Genomic DNA, 17,210 nt, shown 5'->3' on the forward strand with positions numbered 1-17,210 from the left:
AGATAGAAAATTCGTGGCAGGTTTTCAAAAGTCCATTAAAGTTTTCCCTATGCTTTCATAATAGAAATTCTTTGCAATAAATCTTGTAGGAGAGGATGGGTGGGAGAGATAGTTAGGATACTCCTCTTAGGTTATTAGTAATGGTCTGTATGGTTTAGAACATCTGCTTTTAATGAATTTGCAGATGATGAAACTAGCAGCCAAGGAAAAGCCGAGAACATCATGGCAAGTTTGGAAAGGAGCATGCATCCGGAACTGATGAAGGTACATCTTTCATATGGCAACTTGCCTTCAACTGAGATAATGCAGGATTAGCTATTAAAGTTTTAATGCTGGATTCCATTTGGCAATGTCATTTCCACGTTAAAAACCACAGCAAATTGGTGAAACAGGTAGAGATTGTAAAAGAAAAGTTGCACTCCTGAAGACTAACTTGTAAGTACCAACTGACAGTTTGGAAAAATCTTATTTTTTTCCAGACACCAAGAAATACTTCCAGGCTTTTGTGACTTCTTTAATTTTATCTGCTAGTTCTTATTTAATTACTGTATATCATTCATAAATATTCTTCTTCCAAAAGGATAATGATGCAGCTCATGCACATGATATTTAATCTATGACCAACATATGTTAATCTCACATGAAAATCATATTCTCTGTATGTAAATATATGTGTATATGAATGATTATCTGATAAAGATTTTGGTGAACATGCATCATTTTTGTTATTTACTCTGCTGTTTGAAGTTTGAAATGAACCAGTTTTAAAATTGTAGAGATGATTGTCCTGAGTATCTTACCACGATATTGTATTCTGTAGACTCTATATTATAGTAGATTAGAAGGTGGTGACCCATTTATTCATTTAAATCATTGTTAAATCTATTGATATTTTTACTTTATTCATCTTCCTGGACAAATTAGTTACACAAATTTGGAAGCTCCTTTTTTTTTCTATTTTAAATTACCCTTCATAAACTTGAAAGCTATTTTTCAAAATTTAGGGACACACTCATGATCCTCTAATCTAGGATTTTTTTTTTTTTTTTTTTGAGACAGAGTCTCACTCTATCGCCCAGGCTGGAGTGCAGTAGCACGATCTCAGCTCACTGCAACCTCCGTTGCCCAGGTTCAAGTGATTCTCCTGCCTCAGCCTCCTGAGTAGCTAGGATTACAGGCACCCACCACCACGCCCAGCTTATCTTTGTATTTTTAGTAGAGACAGGGTTTCACCTTGTTGGCCAGGCTGGTCTCGAACTTCTGGCCTCAAGTGATCCACCCACTTCGGCCTCCCAAAGTGCTGGGATTACCAGCATGAACCACTGTGCCTGGCCTTATCTAGGATTTTATAAAATGATTTTATAGATTTTAGTTGCATTCCCTCTCAATATTTGTTATCCTGGATTGTGCAGCTCCATTAGGTATTTCCCAAAGTGATGGAATCAGAATTACATATAATATTCTATAGCTAACATAATGGCTATGAAAACTATGGTGATTTCTCTTTTGTTTATTTCTCCTTTGCATCCAGAGTCTCTTGCATTCCTGTTTTGTACTGACTACAGGATGAATGGTGTATTTTTGAAGCTGTGACAGATCGATAGTTTCACATAAACTATACATTTAAATAGTATTTAACACTGTTTTGAAGGAAATGAAGTAACATACATATTTTTTAAAATTTTAGTATGGAAGAGAAACTGAACAACTAAACAAACTCAGTAGAGGAGATGGAAGACAGAATCTCTTTTCTTTTGATTCAGAAGTTCAGGTATTAATGATACGTTTCTTTAAATAGTCCTAGAATTATTGCTTATTCAGATAAACAACATCTTTGAAATGTTGAAATCACTGTTTTTTTTGCACCAGTGGGGAATATAGATTGTTTTATATTTGTCTTGTTTGCTTTGAACAGGTAACTTAACAAATAACTCTTCACTCAAGGGGACTGTCACATATGCAGATAATTTGGGGCTGAATTATATATATATATATATATTTCTCAGTTTGTTGTATTCTTTTCAGTTCCTTTTGCTCCTCAAAATAGATAAATTAAAGCACCGTTAAAGATGGTTACAGTGTTCTTTTAGCCCATGAAATACAATTGTGATCTAGTGGCAGAAAATATCTCCAGTATAAAGAACATATGAGTCATATGAGACATTTATTTTTCACATTTGATGTAGGCCTGTAGAACTAGGATAATTGTCATGTCTGGCTTAATCACACTTTAAATGGAGGGTGGTGCAGGAAGGTGCAGGTTTATATGCGGATGTGTATTTTAACCTCTTTCATGAGAGTTAGATGTGTTTTGTACTAAGATATGTGCAGTTAATATTTAAGTCTATGACATTTTCTAATTAAGTTTTTAATTTGTTTAAGTGGGAAAGGTCTACAGTATTTAAGTATTACAAATATTTTTCCTAATGGAAAATACTTTTTGAGAAAATGAAATTGAGGAAGACGAAATTTTTTGGCTTTCTTTTCCCTTTTTCTACATGAGATTTCGAATGAAAATTTTTGATTTTGTTTGAAATCGGAAAATGTGCATTGCAGTTTTTTCTTCCATGAAAATATGAAATAATTTGGGGAAGTCTGATTTTGTTGTTGTCGTTTTTTCTTCTTTCTTTCTTTCTCTCTCTCTCTCTTCTTTCTTTCTTTCCTTTTTTTTTCTTGAGACGAAGTTTCGCTCTTATTGCCCAGGCTGGAGTGCAATGGCACGATCTCGGCTCACTGCAACCTCTGCCTCCTCAAGCAATTCTCCTGCCTCAGCCTCCCGAGTAGCTGGGATTACAGGCATGCACCACCATGCCCGGCTAATTTTGTATTTTTAGTAGAGATGGGGTTTCTCCACGTTGGTCAGGCTGGTCTTGAACTCCCGACCTCAGATGATCCACCCACCTTGGCCTCTCAAAGTGCTGGGATTGCAGGTGTGAGCCACTGTGCATGGCCTCTTTTTCTTTTTTTAAGTGTAGTCAAGTACAGTAGTGACAAGGGGAGAAAGAGTAGAACAAAAAGTTCAATATGTAATTGACTGAACAATCAATTGAGATAACTCACTACCTTTGGACCAGCCATTGTTGTTTTTTTCTTTCTGCTTCATATGGTTTTCTAATTAAAAATTTAGTTTAAAATAGAAAAAGTATATAGGCTATAAGTAATGCAAACATTTTCCTTAATGAAAGTATCACACAAGAAAATGGAATTATTTGGAGAAAATAAATTTTAAAAAATAATTTCATTTCCCTTTTCTCCCCCTACGGAGTTAAATATTGCTTTAGTGCAAGTTACGTGATTTTTTTTTTTGTAAAAAAGTAACAGTATAATGGGCCTCAGGGATGTTTGTTCTAAGATATTCATTCAGAAATTTACTTGTTCCAAGCATGTCTGAGTCTTTGATCCTCCCACCCATGATTGGGCTCTAGTTGGACATGTCAGACTGTTTCATTGTATATAAAGGAGCCAATTGACTGTGGTTGAAACTGAATCCAGTATCTTTACAAATTTGTGGTGTAGCGTTTTTGTGGTAATAAAACTGAACTGGTTTTATGTCTGAGTTGTTTATCAGTGAGCTATGGTAAGAGAGAAATTCACAGTTGTGATGAAGCTTTAAGGAGAAGAAATTGAATATAATGTTGGTTATGGAAGGCAGTGTTGCCTCGGAGAAACCCATGTTGTATCTGTCGAGTACCTTTTCTAGGTGAGGTGCCATCCCATAATTTTACCTTTTCTTTTGGCCATAGTTCATTGTTCAGAGACATGACCTTAGAGAATAAAGAAACACTGGCTGATTAAAGGGGATGGCTCAAACTTAGAGCTGAAGAAGGCCATGTGTCCCAACATTTGTACTCACAGGCCTTAGAAGGGAAAGGATTTGAATGCTGGAGTGGTTTGGTCCAGTTTCTCTTTCCATTCTACTGTCTGAGTAAGAAAGGAGAGCAGATAAATGGGTGGAAATTAAAAATTGATCTCCATGGCAATGACTTGCCTCCACAGATAGATGTGTGTTCAAGAGGGAGCTGTCTAGTCCCACACATTCACATTCCTTTTGTAGATAAATAGATTCAAAGGTGAAGAAGTCATGCTTTCAGGCACAAATCTTACACATTGGGCCCTTTTAAGGAGGTTTCAGTCAGTCATACTGGGTAGATTAGAACAGCTATAATTATCCAGTATTCTTCAGGCATAATACCTGTTTTGGCTTGAATTACTTAGGTAATTGAGAAAAAATTTTGTGTTTCTTGTCTTGAGTTTTCCATACTGACAGTGTTATTCTGCTCAGATCCACCCAATCATTTTCTGCCTACAATGTCTATGGCCTTAATGAAAGTATAGTAAATTGTCCCCACAATCCACACTTTTCTTCCCCTTTGTGAATAGAATATAAGTCTGTTCAGACATTCAGCATGAACAGATGAACTTAGATTGCCTGAGCAATCTTTTTCTTTGAGAGACAGATTCCTCCCCTACTGAAAGGAATTCCTTCACACCCAATATCTTCTTCTTAAACTTGTTTTTATTTCAAAATACCAATAATTTTTAAAAATTGATTTCTGTGGCAGCCCAGGTCCGTTGCCCAGCTCTGTTAGCTGAGCTCAGTGTTGCTCAGTTTCCTAAGTGGATGCCTCTTACTCTGTTCATAAGTTAAACGTGGGTAGTCCATGGGGTTCCAGCCTTTTGTGCCTCTCAGCCTAAATGCTGCTGACTCCCACATCCAGATCTCTAAGTCAGGCCTCTCCCATTTTTCCAACTACCAACTACCTACTACCCTCACCGCAAACACAACACATCCCATACTGAACTCACCATTTCTACTCACTGTACCCCAAAATCTGCCATTCATTTGTATTTCACGACTAAGTTCATAACATCATTATCTATTGAATCTCCCAAATTAGAGATTGCTGTGTTAATCTTTTTTTTTTTTTTTTTTCTGAGACAGGATCTCACTCTGTCACCCAGGTCGGAGTGCAGTGGCACCATCATAGCTCACTGCAGTCTTGAACTCTTGGGCTCAAGCCATCCTCCCACCTCAGCCTCCCAAATAACCAGGATTACAGACCTGCACCACCATGCCTGGCTAGTTTTTATTTTTTGTAGAGACAAGGGTCTCACTGTCTTGCCTAGGCTGGTCTCCAACTCCTGGCCTCAAGCGAAATTCCCTCCTCGGTCTACCATATTAGTTTTGATGCTTCCCATACCCATTCCTGTCAATTTTACCTCCTGCACAGCTCATAAATGAAACCAAATTTCGACTGTCCTGGAACATATATTGTGTGGGGAAGACAAAGAATAAACACATATAAAAAGTAATATTAGAAAGATAAATGAGAGAAAGGGAGTATAGACTGTCAGGGAGTGTGCAGTTTTCTATAGGGAGTTAGGAAAGGTCTCCCTGCAGAAGTGTCGACTGATCAGAGACTTGGAAATAAGGGAGCAAGCCATGCAGCTATCTGAGGGAAGAGGGTTCCTGACAGAGTAGCAAGTGCAAAAGCCCCAGATGGGAGTGTCCTTGGTGTGCTGGCAAAATAACCAAGGAGGCCAGTGTGGCTGGAAGAGGGAAGAGGGCAAATGTGGTAGGAGATGAGGTCAGAGCAGTGAGAAGAGACAGGGAATCATGCCATGTAGGGCTTTGTAGGCCATAGTACAGACTTGTGACTTTTCCATTGCCCTTAGATCCGAGTTTCATCATCTCCCTCTAGGATTTCTCCATCACTGCTTAACCTTAGTGTAAAAAGTCTATAAAAGCTTGTTAAATGAAAACATAAAAAGGGTTCAAATGACGAATGGACAGAGAACTGTTGGATTTTTGCCATTTTTTGTATATTGAGGTAAATCTATATTAATGAGTCCTATCTTTTTTTGAAAATGATTCATACTATCTCTTTTATAGAGGTTGGACTTTTCAGGAATTGAACCTGATATAAAGCCATTTGAAGAAAAATGCAACAAACGTTTCCTGGTAAATTGCCATGATTTAACTTTCAATATCTTGGGCCAAATTGGAGACAATGCAAAAGGACCACCCACAAATGTATGTATGACTTTGCCTTCTACCCGCCTTGCATCAGTGCATTAAAGAAATGTCTTTCTCAAAATAATTTGTACACCAAACCTCCGTGACATGCAATTTACCTATATAACAAACCTGCACATGTACCCCTGAACCTAAAATGAAAGTTTTATATATATAAAAAAGAAATCTTATTATAATAAAAAAATGAAGAAACATCTTTGTATGACTGAGAACTATTAATAATTGACTGTGTGAAAATTCCAGTGCCACATATTATGATAAATTTGACATGGAAGAATTTTATACATCTCTTTCTTTTGCCAAAATGTGACTATGTTCTCATTGTGAGGATTCATGAAAATCTTACCTACTCAGAATAGCAGATAGAGTAGGCTCTTGATGTTCAAGAGGAGCATGTCTCCCAAACTTGCAAAATCCTCAAATGCGTAAATTCTACTAGATAATATGTTTTCTTCTATGAAATTAGTTCATAGCAATGAGTAAGGATCACCATAGCCATGCTGGGATACAGATGCTGTGCAGTCTGCTAGGCTAGGTCACTATTCTATAGCATTAGATTCATTTTGGTCTACAGAGGAAATTCTAAGTGATAGCTGTCATGGATCATTTGAGTTGCTTAGAAATCCTTGAAACTGTAAGTGTAAAATCTTCAAAGAAACTTTTTTATGTTCATCTTTATTTTTTGATTCTAGTTTTGTCTATTAAAAATAAAACAGTGATGATGGATTCTCTTACAAAATAGCTTAAAAGTACAGCAGACTTTTCTGTGTGTAAAGGGTTAATCTTTATGCCATCTGGCATGAAATTTCTCTTTGTGACCATCTTTCAAATGCCATCTGTAGAGAGGAATCATGTCTTCCAAAATTGCTGATAGGGCAAAGCTTTTGTCAAGTAATTTGATGTTGACTGTTATTAGCTCTTATGAAATGTATAGTCAAGTAAGTTGGAACATAACAGAAGAGAAGATTTATTTTTATACTGTAATATTGGCATTATTTTTTAGCTAGTTTCAGTAAACGTGTAGAGAATAAAATTTTATTCATTGAACAATTTGTGTTATTTAAATGTAGCTTTTGATTTCCATTTTTTTTGTAAACTTTATAACTTGTGAAATTATCTACACCTGACAGAAGTTAAAATTTGATGAAATCTGTTGTTTTGGAATGCTCTTTCTTCTGTGCAGATAAGCCATAATATAATTTTAGCTAAGTGTTGAACTCAGAAAGGAATTGTAATCACAGAAACTGGAGGAATACAAAACTTATTTTGCACTTGTGCCCCTCCCCGCCATGCCCCCACAAAAGTCTGTTTTAAAATGTAACTGTTTTCATTCCCAGGTTGAGCCCTTTTTTATCAATCTTGCCTTATTTGATGTAAAGAACAATTGTAAGATTTCAGCAGACTTTCATATAGACCTGAATCCCCCATCTGTCCGTGAAATGCTGTGGGGCTCTTCAACCCAACTGGCCAGTGACGGTAGCCCAAAGGGCTCTTCACCCGAATCTTACATTCATGGAATTGCCGAATCTCAGTTACGCTACATACAACAGGTAATGAATGACCTTTAGTCTTAGCAGCACGCTGAGAATAAGAAACAGAGATATTCTTGCATTATTTCGTGGTTTCAGGCCAATGTTTTCATGGCATTCTCTCTCTTGTAAGGTCTGTCGATAGAGATTTTTCTGGTTACTGAAGTTTGAGGGCAAAAATGGAAACCAATGAACATGCTAGTAACATGTTATCAAAGGAACATTTTTAATGGGACCATGATGTGAGATACAAGGGAATTATTTCGTGAGATAGAAAGCTGATACAGGCCAGGCGTGGTGGCTCACGCCTGTAATCCCAGCACTATGGGAGGCTGAGGTGGGCAGCACTTGAGGTCAAGAGTTCGAGACCAGCCTGGCCAACATGGTGAAACCCCATCTCTACTAAAGGTACCAAAAAAATTAGCCAGGTGTGGTGATGTGCACCTGTAATCCCAGCTACTCGGGACGCTGAGGCAGGAGAATCGCTTGAACCCAGGAGATGGAGGTTGCAGTGAGCCGAGATCACGCTACACTGCACTCCAGCCTGGGCAACAGAGCAAGACTCCGTCTCAAAAAGAAAGCTGATACAGACACCCATAAACACACCTGCACCCACACTCATACATATACTTCTAAGCAAGGCAATAAGTGCTTGAAAGTTTTGGTTTTTAAGAAAAATTGACCCTAAATTAACTCTCCTACCTCTGATTTTCATGTCCATTATGAGTAGGTCATTTGAATGGAGCATATGGGTTCTTTATACAAGGAGTTTTACGTGAAAAGCAATGGGTAGGAACTGCTTGTGTCATAGCTGTAATGCTACACTCTTCTATTTTATGTGGAGCAAAGAATCCCTTTCAGAAAGAGCTTAACTGTTCCTTGGAATTCTGACCTCTGACCAGACTAGAGGCCATAAGAAGTTAGCAGAGTGGATTGATCATTTGCTCGCTAGACTTTTGCAGCTAAAAGGAAATGAGAGCACGGCATAGAATTAAAAGTAGAAAGAGGCATATGAACAAAGCTGTTCATGTTGTAAGGAGACTGTTTTTTTTCTAAATAAAAATACCATTCTTTTTTTCCTGATTATAATAAGTACATTCTTATGTAGAAAATTCAAATAATATAAGAAGTATAAAAAAGAAAGTAAAAGTCTCCACCCAAAAGACAATACCTATTAACATTTTGGTAAACATCTTTTCAGACATCTCTGTTGTGTATATAGAAATATATACACATTATGTGTACACTTATAAAAATTATATTCATGCTGTTTTATACCTACTGTATTCTTTTAATATCATATTTATCATCCTATACCAATATCTATAGATCAGTCATATTTATATTAAAGGCTAACATGACATTTCATTGATTTAGCCACTTAAGACATTTCTAATTATTTGCTATCAGAAATAATGCTGCATTGAACCTCTCGTGCACACATCTTAGCTCATCTGTCGAATTTTCCCCTTAGAATAAATTCCAAGCATTAGGATTTTTAGGGTCAAAAATTATGCTGATTTATATAGATGATCAAACATTGGGGAAGACTTCTTTACATGGACTGTCACTGTCTTTTTGGGGCTGTGGATTTCTGGTGGCTTGTCCTCAAGTTGTCCCTTATCCCCTGATAGCCCCTTAGCTTGTTACTGAGACTATAGTTGTCACCTCTGTGAACATTCCACAATGATGGTGGATGCTTCTGAAAGAGGGATTGAGCAAGTAAAGTGTTGTAAATATTTGAGAACCTGCTATTGAATTTTATGTTTAAAATTTCCTGCACAATATCAAATAAGTCATTTTAAGCCAATGTGTATTTCCCGTATTACTTCAGTGTGTAGCACTCAGCTGTATGTTCAATGCAGGAAGTTTAAATTATGATTTCAGATGTCATCCAGTTTGTAATTTGGGACAGGAAGAAAATCAACATTTAAAAAAGATCTCCTGTGTGCCAACATTATTCCATCAGTGTCTCATGTAATCATACTAGTTTGTGAAATGATATAATCACTACTGTTTGACAGATGGCGAAAGTGAAGCTCAGGGAGGTTAAATAAGCTGCTCACCATTACACAGCTAGTAGTGGTGACGGTAGGATTTGAATTTAGGTCTGTTTGAAATAATTTGATCAAGAATATTAGACAAATGTAATTAAGTGCTGAAATATATAACACTAGCACATGCCCTGCCACACCCTGGGAGCTTTGTAAGTGCTGGTGGCTGGGGTAGAGGACCTGGCCCATTCTCTAGCGGGAGGGGCCAGCAAAGTGGGTAAGAGTCGCCCTGGGGTAGGGAGGCATATTCATGCCCCTTGGTGGGAAACAAGGACTGGGCCATAGACCTTGTCCTAAATGGCCAGACCTCCAGCCCACGTGGGATTTCTGGGTTCTCTCTGGCCACCTTTTGCATTCTGGGGACAGGGAGAGGACCAGAAGCTGATGGGACAAAAGGTAAAACAACCCCAAAGAGTGTCCCCCATCATTGGAATCCCTGGTCAGTTAGAAAATGGACATCCAATTGCAGAAATGGATGCCTCAGCATCCTTATCTGCAAGTGGAGGTGGTGACAGTACCTGTGTCCAAGGGCTGTGGGGAGGCACAAACAAGGTGCGTGATTCTAAGAAAACACTCAGCACTGTGATGGGCACACTGGGTTTGTGCAGTGCAACGTAGCAGCCAGGAGTAGTAGCAGTAAAGTGATCTCAAACAAGTGAAAACAGCAAGCTTTTATCAATTATCAACTATCTTAAAATTATAGTCCTCATTGCTGGCATCAGTGGGAAATGCTTAGAGTACTGGGAATGGGAAACAATAGGTGCTCAGTAAATGTTAGCTATAGCAATAATCAGTATTACTGTTCTCAAACTCCTGGGCTCAAGCAATACTCCCACCTCAGCCTCCCAAAGTGCTGGGATTACAGGCACGAGCCACCACACCCAGCAGTATTACTGTTCTAATCTGGCCTCATCATATGAGATGTTGGGTGTATGGGACTCAGGGCTGAGAGAGAATATAGCATGGGCTGTGTAATCTGGAAGCCTGGACTGCAATCTTCTTCACCCACTTACTCACTGCACAAACCTTTCTGAGCCTCCATTTCTTAATCTATAGAATATGTATATAGTAGTGCCTACATTTCAGGGTTTTTATGAAGACTGAATGAGATAAAGCATGAAAACCATCTAGCACTGTTATGTGGCAGTTAGCATAACACTGCACTCAAGGCACACTGCTCAGCATACCTTCTGCAGGGACAGCCCGGGCAGTCTGCCAACCCGGTCAGCCTCACAGCTCAAACAGCATGTTCCTGGCAGTACCAGAAGCCAGGTTCTGTGACCTTGGGATGCTTTGGTGGGCCACCTGGGTAATAACAAGGTACCTGATGTGCATTACTTCATTTAATCCATACAAGAAATGTATGAAATCACTACTACCTTGCTATTTCACAGATGAGAAACCTGAGACTTAGAGAGAATGTGACTTGCTTAAACCCATAAATGTTGGAGCCAGAACCCAAGAAATTTGACAAGCAATTTTGAACCACTTTGTTCACTTTCTCAAGCAAATTTGAACCACTTTGTTCCATGCTTGCTGCTTGGGAATTCAAAGCTGAATCAGCCATTATGCGGGATCCTTATTAGCTGTTTGACTTGGGGGGAATTATTAGCCTCTTACACTCAATTTTCTATTCTTCCCTGTCTACCTCCAAGGGTTCTATCTGGTACAAATGAGATAATGTATCTGAAATGCATTGGAAACTGGAAATCACTATATTAACAAAGTTGGTAATATATCAAGGAAAAAACGAAATTTTGGTAGAGACTCAGTGATAGATTTTTCCACTTGAATTCATTAGTGATGCCCCTTTAAACAACAGGCATAACCAACTAACATGCTATGTAGAGGATATTATATTTGGAAGGAGTCAAACTGGACAGGAGGTGTTCCTGTTCCACATGCATTCAAAGAAAAATGTAACTTTGGTTGCATCTACATTAGTACATTTAAATAAAGTGTATGGGGACAAAATGAGTTTTGGATTCTCTGTCTCCTACCTTTGCATTGGAAGCACCAGAGCGCTTGAACTGCAACAAAGGAATGTCTTTTAGAGGATGATTTAGTTTTTCTATATTAGAGCAGTAAAGTTTCTTTTTCCTTCTTAGTGGAAATACATATTAGTTAAATATTAATTGCTCTCGAGTTACATGCAGCTGCATTTAAAAATGTGTATCTAGTTCCACTCGAGAAATGTACACTATTTTAGCACACATCAATTAAGCCAAACAGTGTACATTGTATTAAATTAGGTCGAAGAACTCACTTGGCATACACAACCAAACCAAAGAGGCAAAGCAGCAACGGTGACACCTGCGCTATGGAGACTAACAGATGTGAGGTTGGTGACAAAATATAAAATCCATTTTGAAAGGAACGTTGGAAGCTTTGAAAACTGTATGAAAGGAAATTCTATCTATTTCTAGGGTCCTGGACACGATCCTTTGTCGAATATGAACACTCTTTACTAAAAATCATTAACCATAAACAACCATATGTACGAGGTTACATAAGAAAGTCTAACGGAAGTATTTTTTCCCAGGGAGTTTTCTCAGTGACGAATCCACATCCTGAAATTTTTCTAGTTGCGAGAATTGAAAAGGTACTACAGGGAAACATTACACACTGTGCAGAACCCTATATCAAAAATTCTGATCCAGTAAAGGTAATTTATAAAGATTGTTGATCAACATTTCACCTTAATGTAGAATTTGCCTTTTACTGATATTTTAAATGTCATTGCTTTGAGCATGCTGTATATTCTGAAGACATTGTATACTGTGTATGTGTGCTAAAACTTGAACATGGCATATTTTCCTATTGTCATTGATGTTCTGTTAATGTGATAATCTGATTTCTGCTTGATTATCAAAATAAGAGCCAAAAGCTTTTAGGCAACATCTGCTAACTGACACCATATCCTTGACAATAGCCGTTCTTTTCCTTACAGCCCTACATAAAGCCCTAGAATGAATGTCAGAGCTGGGAGATTAAAGATGATCCAGTCCTATAGTTCCCAAATGTCAGTTCATACCCAGATTTATTCCTGTCTGTGATGAAACGAGAAAAGAAAGATAGACAGTGAACATTTCATGAAGCTAAATGTATTTAATTCAAAGGGCTGCCCTTTATTCTGAGATCTTTGCCCTTCTTACTTTTTAAAGGTTATGCGTATCTTCCTTTCATGAAATGTTGGCATATTAAATGGCAGGGATTTAAAAAATTATTGTTGAATGTCCTTAAGTGGCAATATTAAAAGTTGGCAACGCTATATCGTCATCCACATTTCTAGAAAATTGTGAAATTGTGAAATTCAAATGTTTGGAAATCATCGCTCTAATCTCATCCTCTCCTTTTATAAATGGAAAAACTGAGACCCCAGGAGGGAAAGGTTCATGGTTGAGTTCATTAGTAGCACTCCAGCTACTGCGTATTTATGAAACATCAATCTGTTGTACATGGCATTTTGTTGTATACCCAAATAGTGTTTATTAAGTGGAGGTTGCTGATGTGATGGGACTAATTTGTGGAGGAAAAATGTCTCAACAATATAGATAAAAGCCTCCAGCATTCTGTATCCCTAGGGATAAGCATCCAGCCAGCATTTCAAGGTCTGTTTAGACTCTATAGGCAGTTTATCTCCTTGTCATCTCTCTGTGCCTGTGCAAACAGCAGCTCCTGCCCACACTTAGACTAATTGCATTGACTCCTGGTGACTTGCTCCTTGTCTTGGGAGTAGAAAGGGCAGCTGTATCCAGAAAAAACTTCTCCCAAGAATGATGAGCATTTGCCTGCTATGTGAAGTAAAGTACATGTTAAAACCACTGAACATTTTTCCAGTAGAGGTCTTTGGTACAAAGTGTGCCCTATATCTATTTCGTCTGTCTTCCGGTATAAATGACAGAAGCTCTGTTAATGAGAAAATCCAAAGCCTTTATGAAATACTTTGGACTTGAAAAATGGCTGGCTGATGCATGTTATTCTGCTCGTGGCTATTTCTATGTATTTTTTTTGAGATTTTTGATGTTTTATAATGGTAGGTTGGGGAAATTATTTTTCTGGGTGGGTCCATGGCAGTTTGAACAAATACAAGCCTATCTTCTTGTTTCTGACCTTAGACGGCCCAGAAGGTGCACAGGACAGCTAAACAAGTGTGTAGCCGCCTTGGACAATACAGAATGCCCTTCGCTTGGGCTGCCAGGTTTGTACAAATATAATCCTGACCTGCTCACTCGTGTTCATATGTGAAGTTAAGGGCTGTTATACTTACCAGCATTCAGCACTGTGTTTCTGGCAGGCCAGTTGTATCTTGGGACACTTGGGATGTAATAATTATTATTTTTGTTGTTGTTTTTGAGACGGAGTTTCGCTCTTGTTGCCCAGGCTGGAGTGCAGTGGCGCGATCTTGGCTCACCACAACCTCCACCTCTCGGGTTCAAGCGATACTCCTGCCTCAGCCTCCCAAGTAGCTGGGATTACAGGCATGTGCCACCACACCTGGCTAATTTTTGTATTTTTAGTAGAGACGGGGTTTCACCATGTTAGTCAGGCTGGTCTCAAACTCCTGACCTCAGGCGATCCACCCGCCTCGGCCTCCCAAAGTGCTGGGATTACAGGCATGAGCTACTGTGCCCAGCCAAGAATACTTTCTCTTAAACTTTGCTGTCCATCAAAGACCCTTTCATTTTTTTTTCATATGTCTTGCTTTAGGGAAGTTTTCTTTGGCTTTGGTTACTGCTCTGACTGACACCACTTAATTTTACTGCATTTAAAAGCAGAATTTATTTGGTAGTAATGGAATTTTTTCAGAAAAGCAGAAATTATAGTGAGTTATGTACAGTATACCCCCTATTTCAGAGTTGGTTGTGTTTATGCTTTGAAAATCTATCATAGAATATTTCTGGAAAATATACTGAAAATTCAGAGGCAACTAATGAAGTCATTAAATGTGAGTGTGTAATTAATGTATTTTCTTCCTGATGACAAATTTTGCCAGCATGTGTTAACTATATTTCATATCTGATGGTAGGTTACATTATTTCATCCAAATTTTGTAAGTCCATGCAGGGATGACTTAAAACAGGTTTCTTGTTTTTCTCCCTTTTTCAAGTACAGGTTCACTGGCTTGTTTGTGGTACAGCCTGTACAGCTCACTGGGGCTTCTGTGGAAAGGGCACCATGTTCTGAATAATTCAATCAATTATGTTCAGTGGGTGCTAGGGAGTAGCATAAGGGTAGGAGATTCTAAGTTAATTAACTCTTTTATTTGTCACTATTTATAATCATTTCATTTTGGGCAAGGTCTCAAAATGTATTGTATGTTGGTAGATGAAAGATCACTATTGTCCTTGTTTTGCAGACTGGTAAAAAAAATAATGGCTAGGGATAGGTGAATGGCAAAGAGTAGCAGAGGTTGGTGTATGTAGGCATTATAGAAGGTGAAGTATGGCTTATAAATATCAGCATATTTTTAATGCTCCAGCCTGAAAAGTCCATTGCTGCTGCCGCTATTATTATTGTTAATAGTTATTGGCCAGGCACGGCTGGGCGCAGTGGCTCATGCCTGTAATCCCAGCACTTTGGGAGGCTGAGGCGGGCGGATCACGAGGTCAGGAGATCAAGACCATCCTAGCTAACGTGGTGAAACCCTGTCTCTACTAAAAATACATAAAAATTAGCTGGGCATGGTGGCGTGCGCCTGTAGTCCCAGCTACTCTGGAGGCTGAGGCAGGAGAATGGCGTGAACCCGGGAGGTGGAGCTTGCAGTGAGCAGAGATTGCACCATTGCACTCCAGCCTGGGCGACAGAGCGAGGCTCCGTCTCCCAAAAAAAAAACAAAAAAAATTGGTTATTGGCCGGCCACAGTGGCTCACGCCTGTAATCCCAGCACTTTGGGAGGCGGAGGCGGGTGGATCATGAGATCAGGAGTTCAAGACCAGCCTGGCCAACATGGTGAAACCCCGTCTCTGCTAAAAATATAAAAATTAGCCGGGCGTGGTGGCAGGCGCCTGTAATCCCAGCTACTCGGGAGGCTGAGACAGGAGAATTGCTTGAACGTGGGAGGTGGAGGTTGCAGTGAGCCGAGATCACAGCACTGTACTTCAGCCTGGGCAACAGCAAGACTCTGTCTCGGGGAAAAAAAAAGTTATCAAGTGCTAACTCTGTTCAAGGCACTTATCTACGTGCTTCATGTCTATTGTCTTAAAAGGTGGGTACTGTTATCCCTGTCTTTGAAGATGAGGAAATTGAGGCCCAGAAGTGAAGCAGAAAGACAAAAATATAAATTATTTTCCAAGTTCACACAGCATGTGGCAGAACATGGATCAGAACCCAGGGCACCTGCCTTCAAAGCCATCTCTAGACCACTGTGGCATACGGTCCCTCTTTGGGCCATACCAGTAGCTGCTTGATGCCGTTTTACCAGTAGAAAAATTAATTTTGAAGTCTTCAAAGTTAGAAGCTTTGATTTCCAGTTCTAATGAGGAATTAAGGTATTTTTTTCCTCCTGAATTGTTCTGGTTCTCAGCAGTAGTAAAAACTTACTCAAAAGGCTGGGCTGGATGTTTAAAAGATATTTGATAAACGCCTGTTTACTAGAAATAAAGGAGGTATGCTTAGCGAAGGATATGAACAGACACTTCTCAAAAGAAGACATTTATGTGGCCAACAAACATACGAAAAAAAGCTCATCATCACTGGTCATTAGAGAAATGCAAATCAAAACCACAATGAGATACCATCTCATGCTAGTTAGTTAATGGTGATCATTAAAAAGTCAGGAAACAACAGATGCTGGAGAGGAGGTGGAGAAATAGGAACGCTTTTACACTGTTGGTGGGAGTGTAAATTAGTTCAACCATTGTGGAAGACAGTGTGGCGATCCTCAAGGATCTAGAACCAGAAACACCATTTGACCCAGCAATCCCATTACTGGGTATATACCCAAATGATTATAAATCATTCTACTATAAAGACACATGCACATGTATGTTTATTGTGGCACTGTTCATAATAGCAAAGACTTAGGTCCAACCCAAATACCTCTCAGTGATGACTGGATAAAGAAAATGTCGCACATATACACCATGGAATACTGTGCAGCCATAAAAAATGATGAGTTCATGTCCTTTGCTGGGACATGGATGAAGCTAGGAACCTTCATTCTCAGCAAACTAACACAAAAACAGAAAACCAAACACCGCATGTTCTCACTCATAGGTGGGAGTTGAACAATGAGAATACATGGACATGGAGAAGGGAACATCACACACCAGAGCCTTTCGGTGGGTGGGGGGCTAGGGGAGGGATAACATTAGGAGAAATGCCTAATGTAGGTGATGAGTTGATGGGTGCAGCAAACCACCATGGCACGTGTATACCTGTGTAACAAACCTGCACGTTCTGCACATGTATTCCAGAACTTAAAGTGTGTGTGTGTATATATATATATATATATATATACACACACACACTTTATATATATACACATATATATATGAAGTAGGAACAATGGAGTTAATTAATGCCCATAACCACATCTTCAGAGGTATGCTTGGGGGGAATATGTTTCAGGCTATAGCTGCTTACAGT

The 17,210-nt window shown here is 38.9% G+C and overlaps 1 protein-coding gene across 2 annotated transcripts in view; it reads left to right on the forward strand.

Annotated features, from left to right (window-relative positions):
• DOCK11 (dedicator of cytokinesis 11) overlaps nucleotides 1–17,210 on the forward strand; it is a 193,349-nt gene that overhangs the window by 70,912 nt on the left and 105,227 nt on the right. For both annotated transcript variants that reach the window (XM_054472262.2, XM_054472263.2), the window contains exons 9-14: nucleotides 185–264; nucleotides 1,688–1,771; nucleotides 5,894–6,034; nucleotides 7,375–7,587; nucleotides 12,163–12,285; nucleotides 13,739–13,821. In XM_054472262.2, coding sequence (XP_054328237.1) covers nucleotides 185–264; nucleotides 1,688–1,771; nucleotides 5,894–6,034; nucleotides 7,375–7,587; nucleotides 12,163–12,285; nucleotides 13,739–13,821 — 724 coding nt within the window. The remainder of the gene's footprint in view (nucleotides 1–184; nucleotides 265–1,687; nucleotides 1,772–5,893; nucleotides 6,035–7,374; nucleotides 7,588–12,162; nucleotides 12,286–13,738; nucleotides 13,822–17,210) is intronic.

This window comes from Pongo pygmaeus, chromosome X (genome assembly GCF_028885625.2).
Source record: "Pongo pygmaeus isolate AG05252 chromosome X, NHGRI_mPonPyg2-v2.0_pri, whole genome shotgun sequence".
Taxonomy (NCBI): domain Eukaryota; kingdom Metazoa; phylum Chordata; class Mammalia; order Primates; family Hominidae; genus Pongo; species Pongo pygmaeus.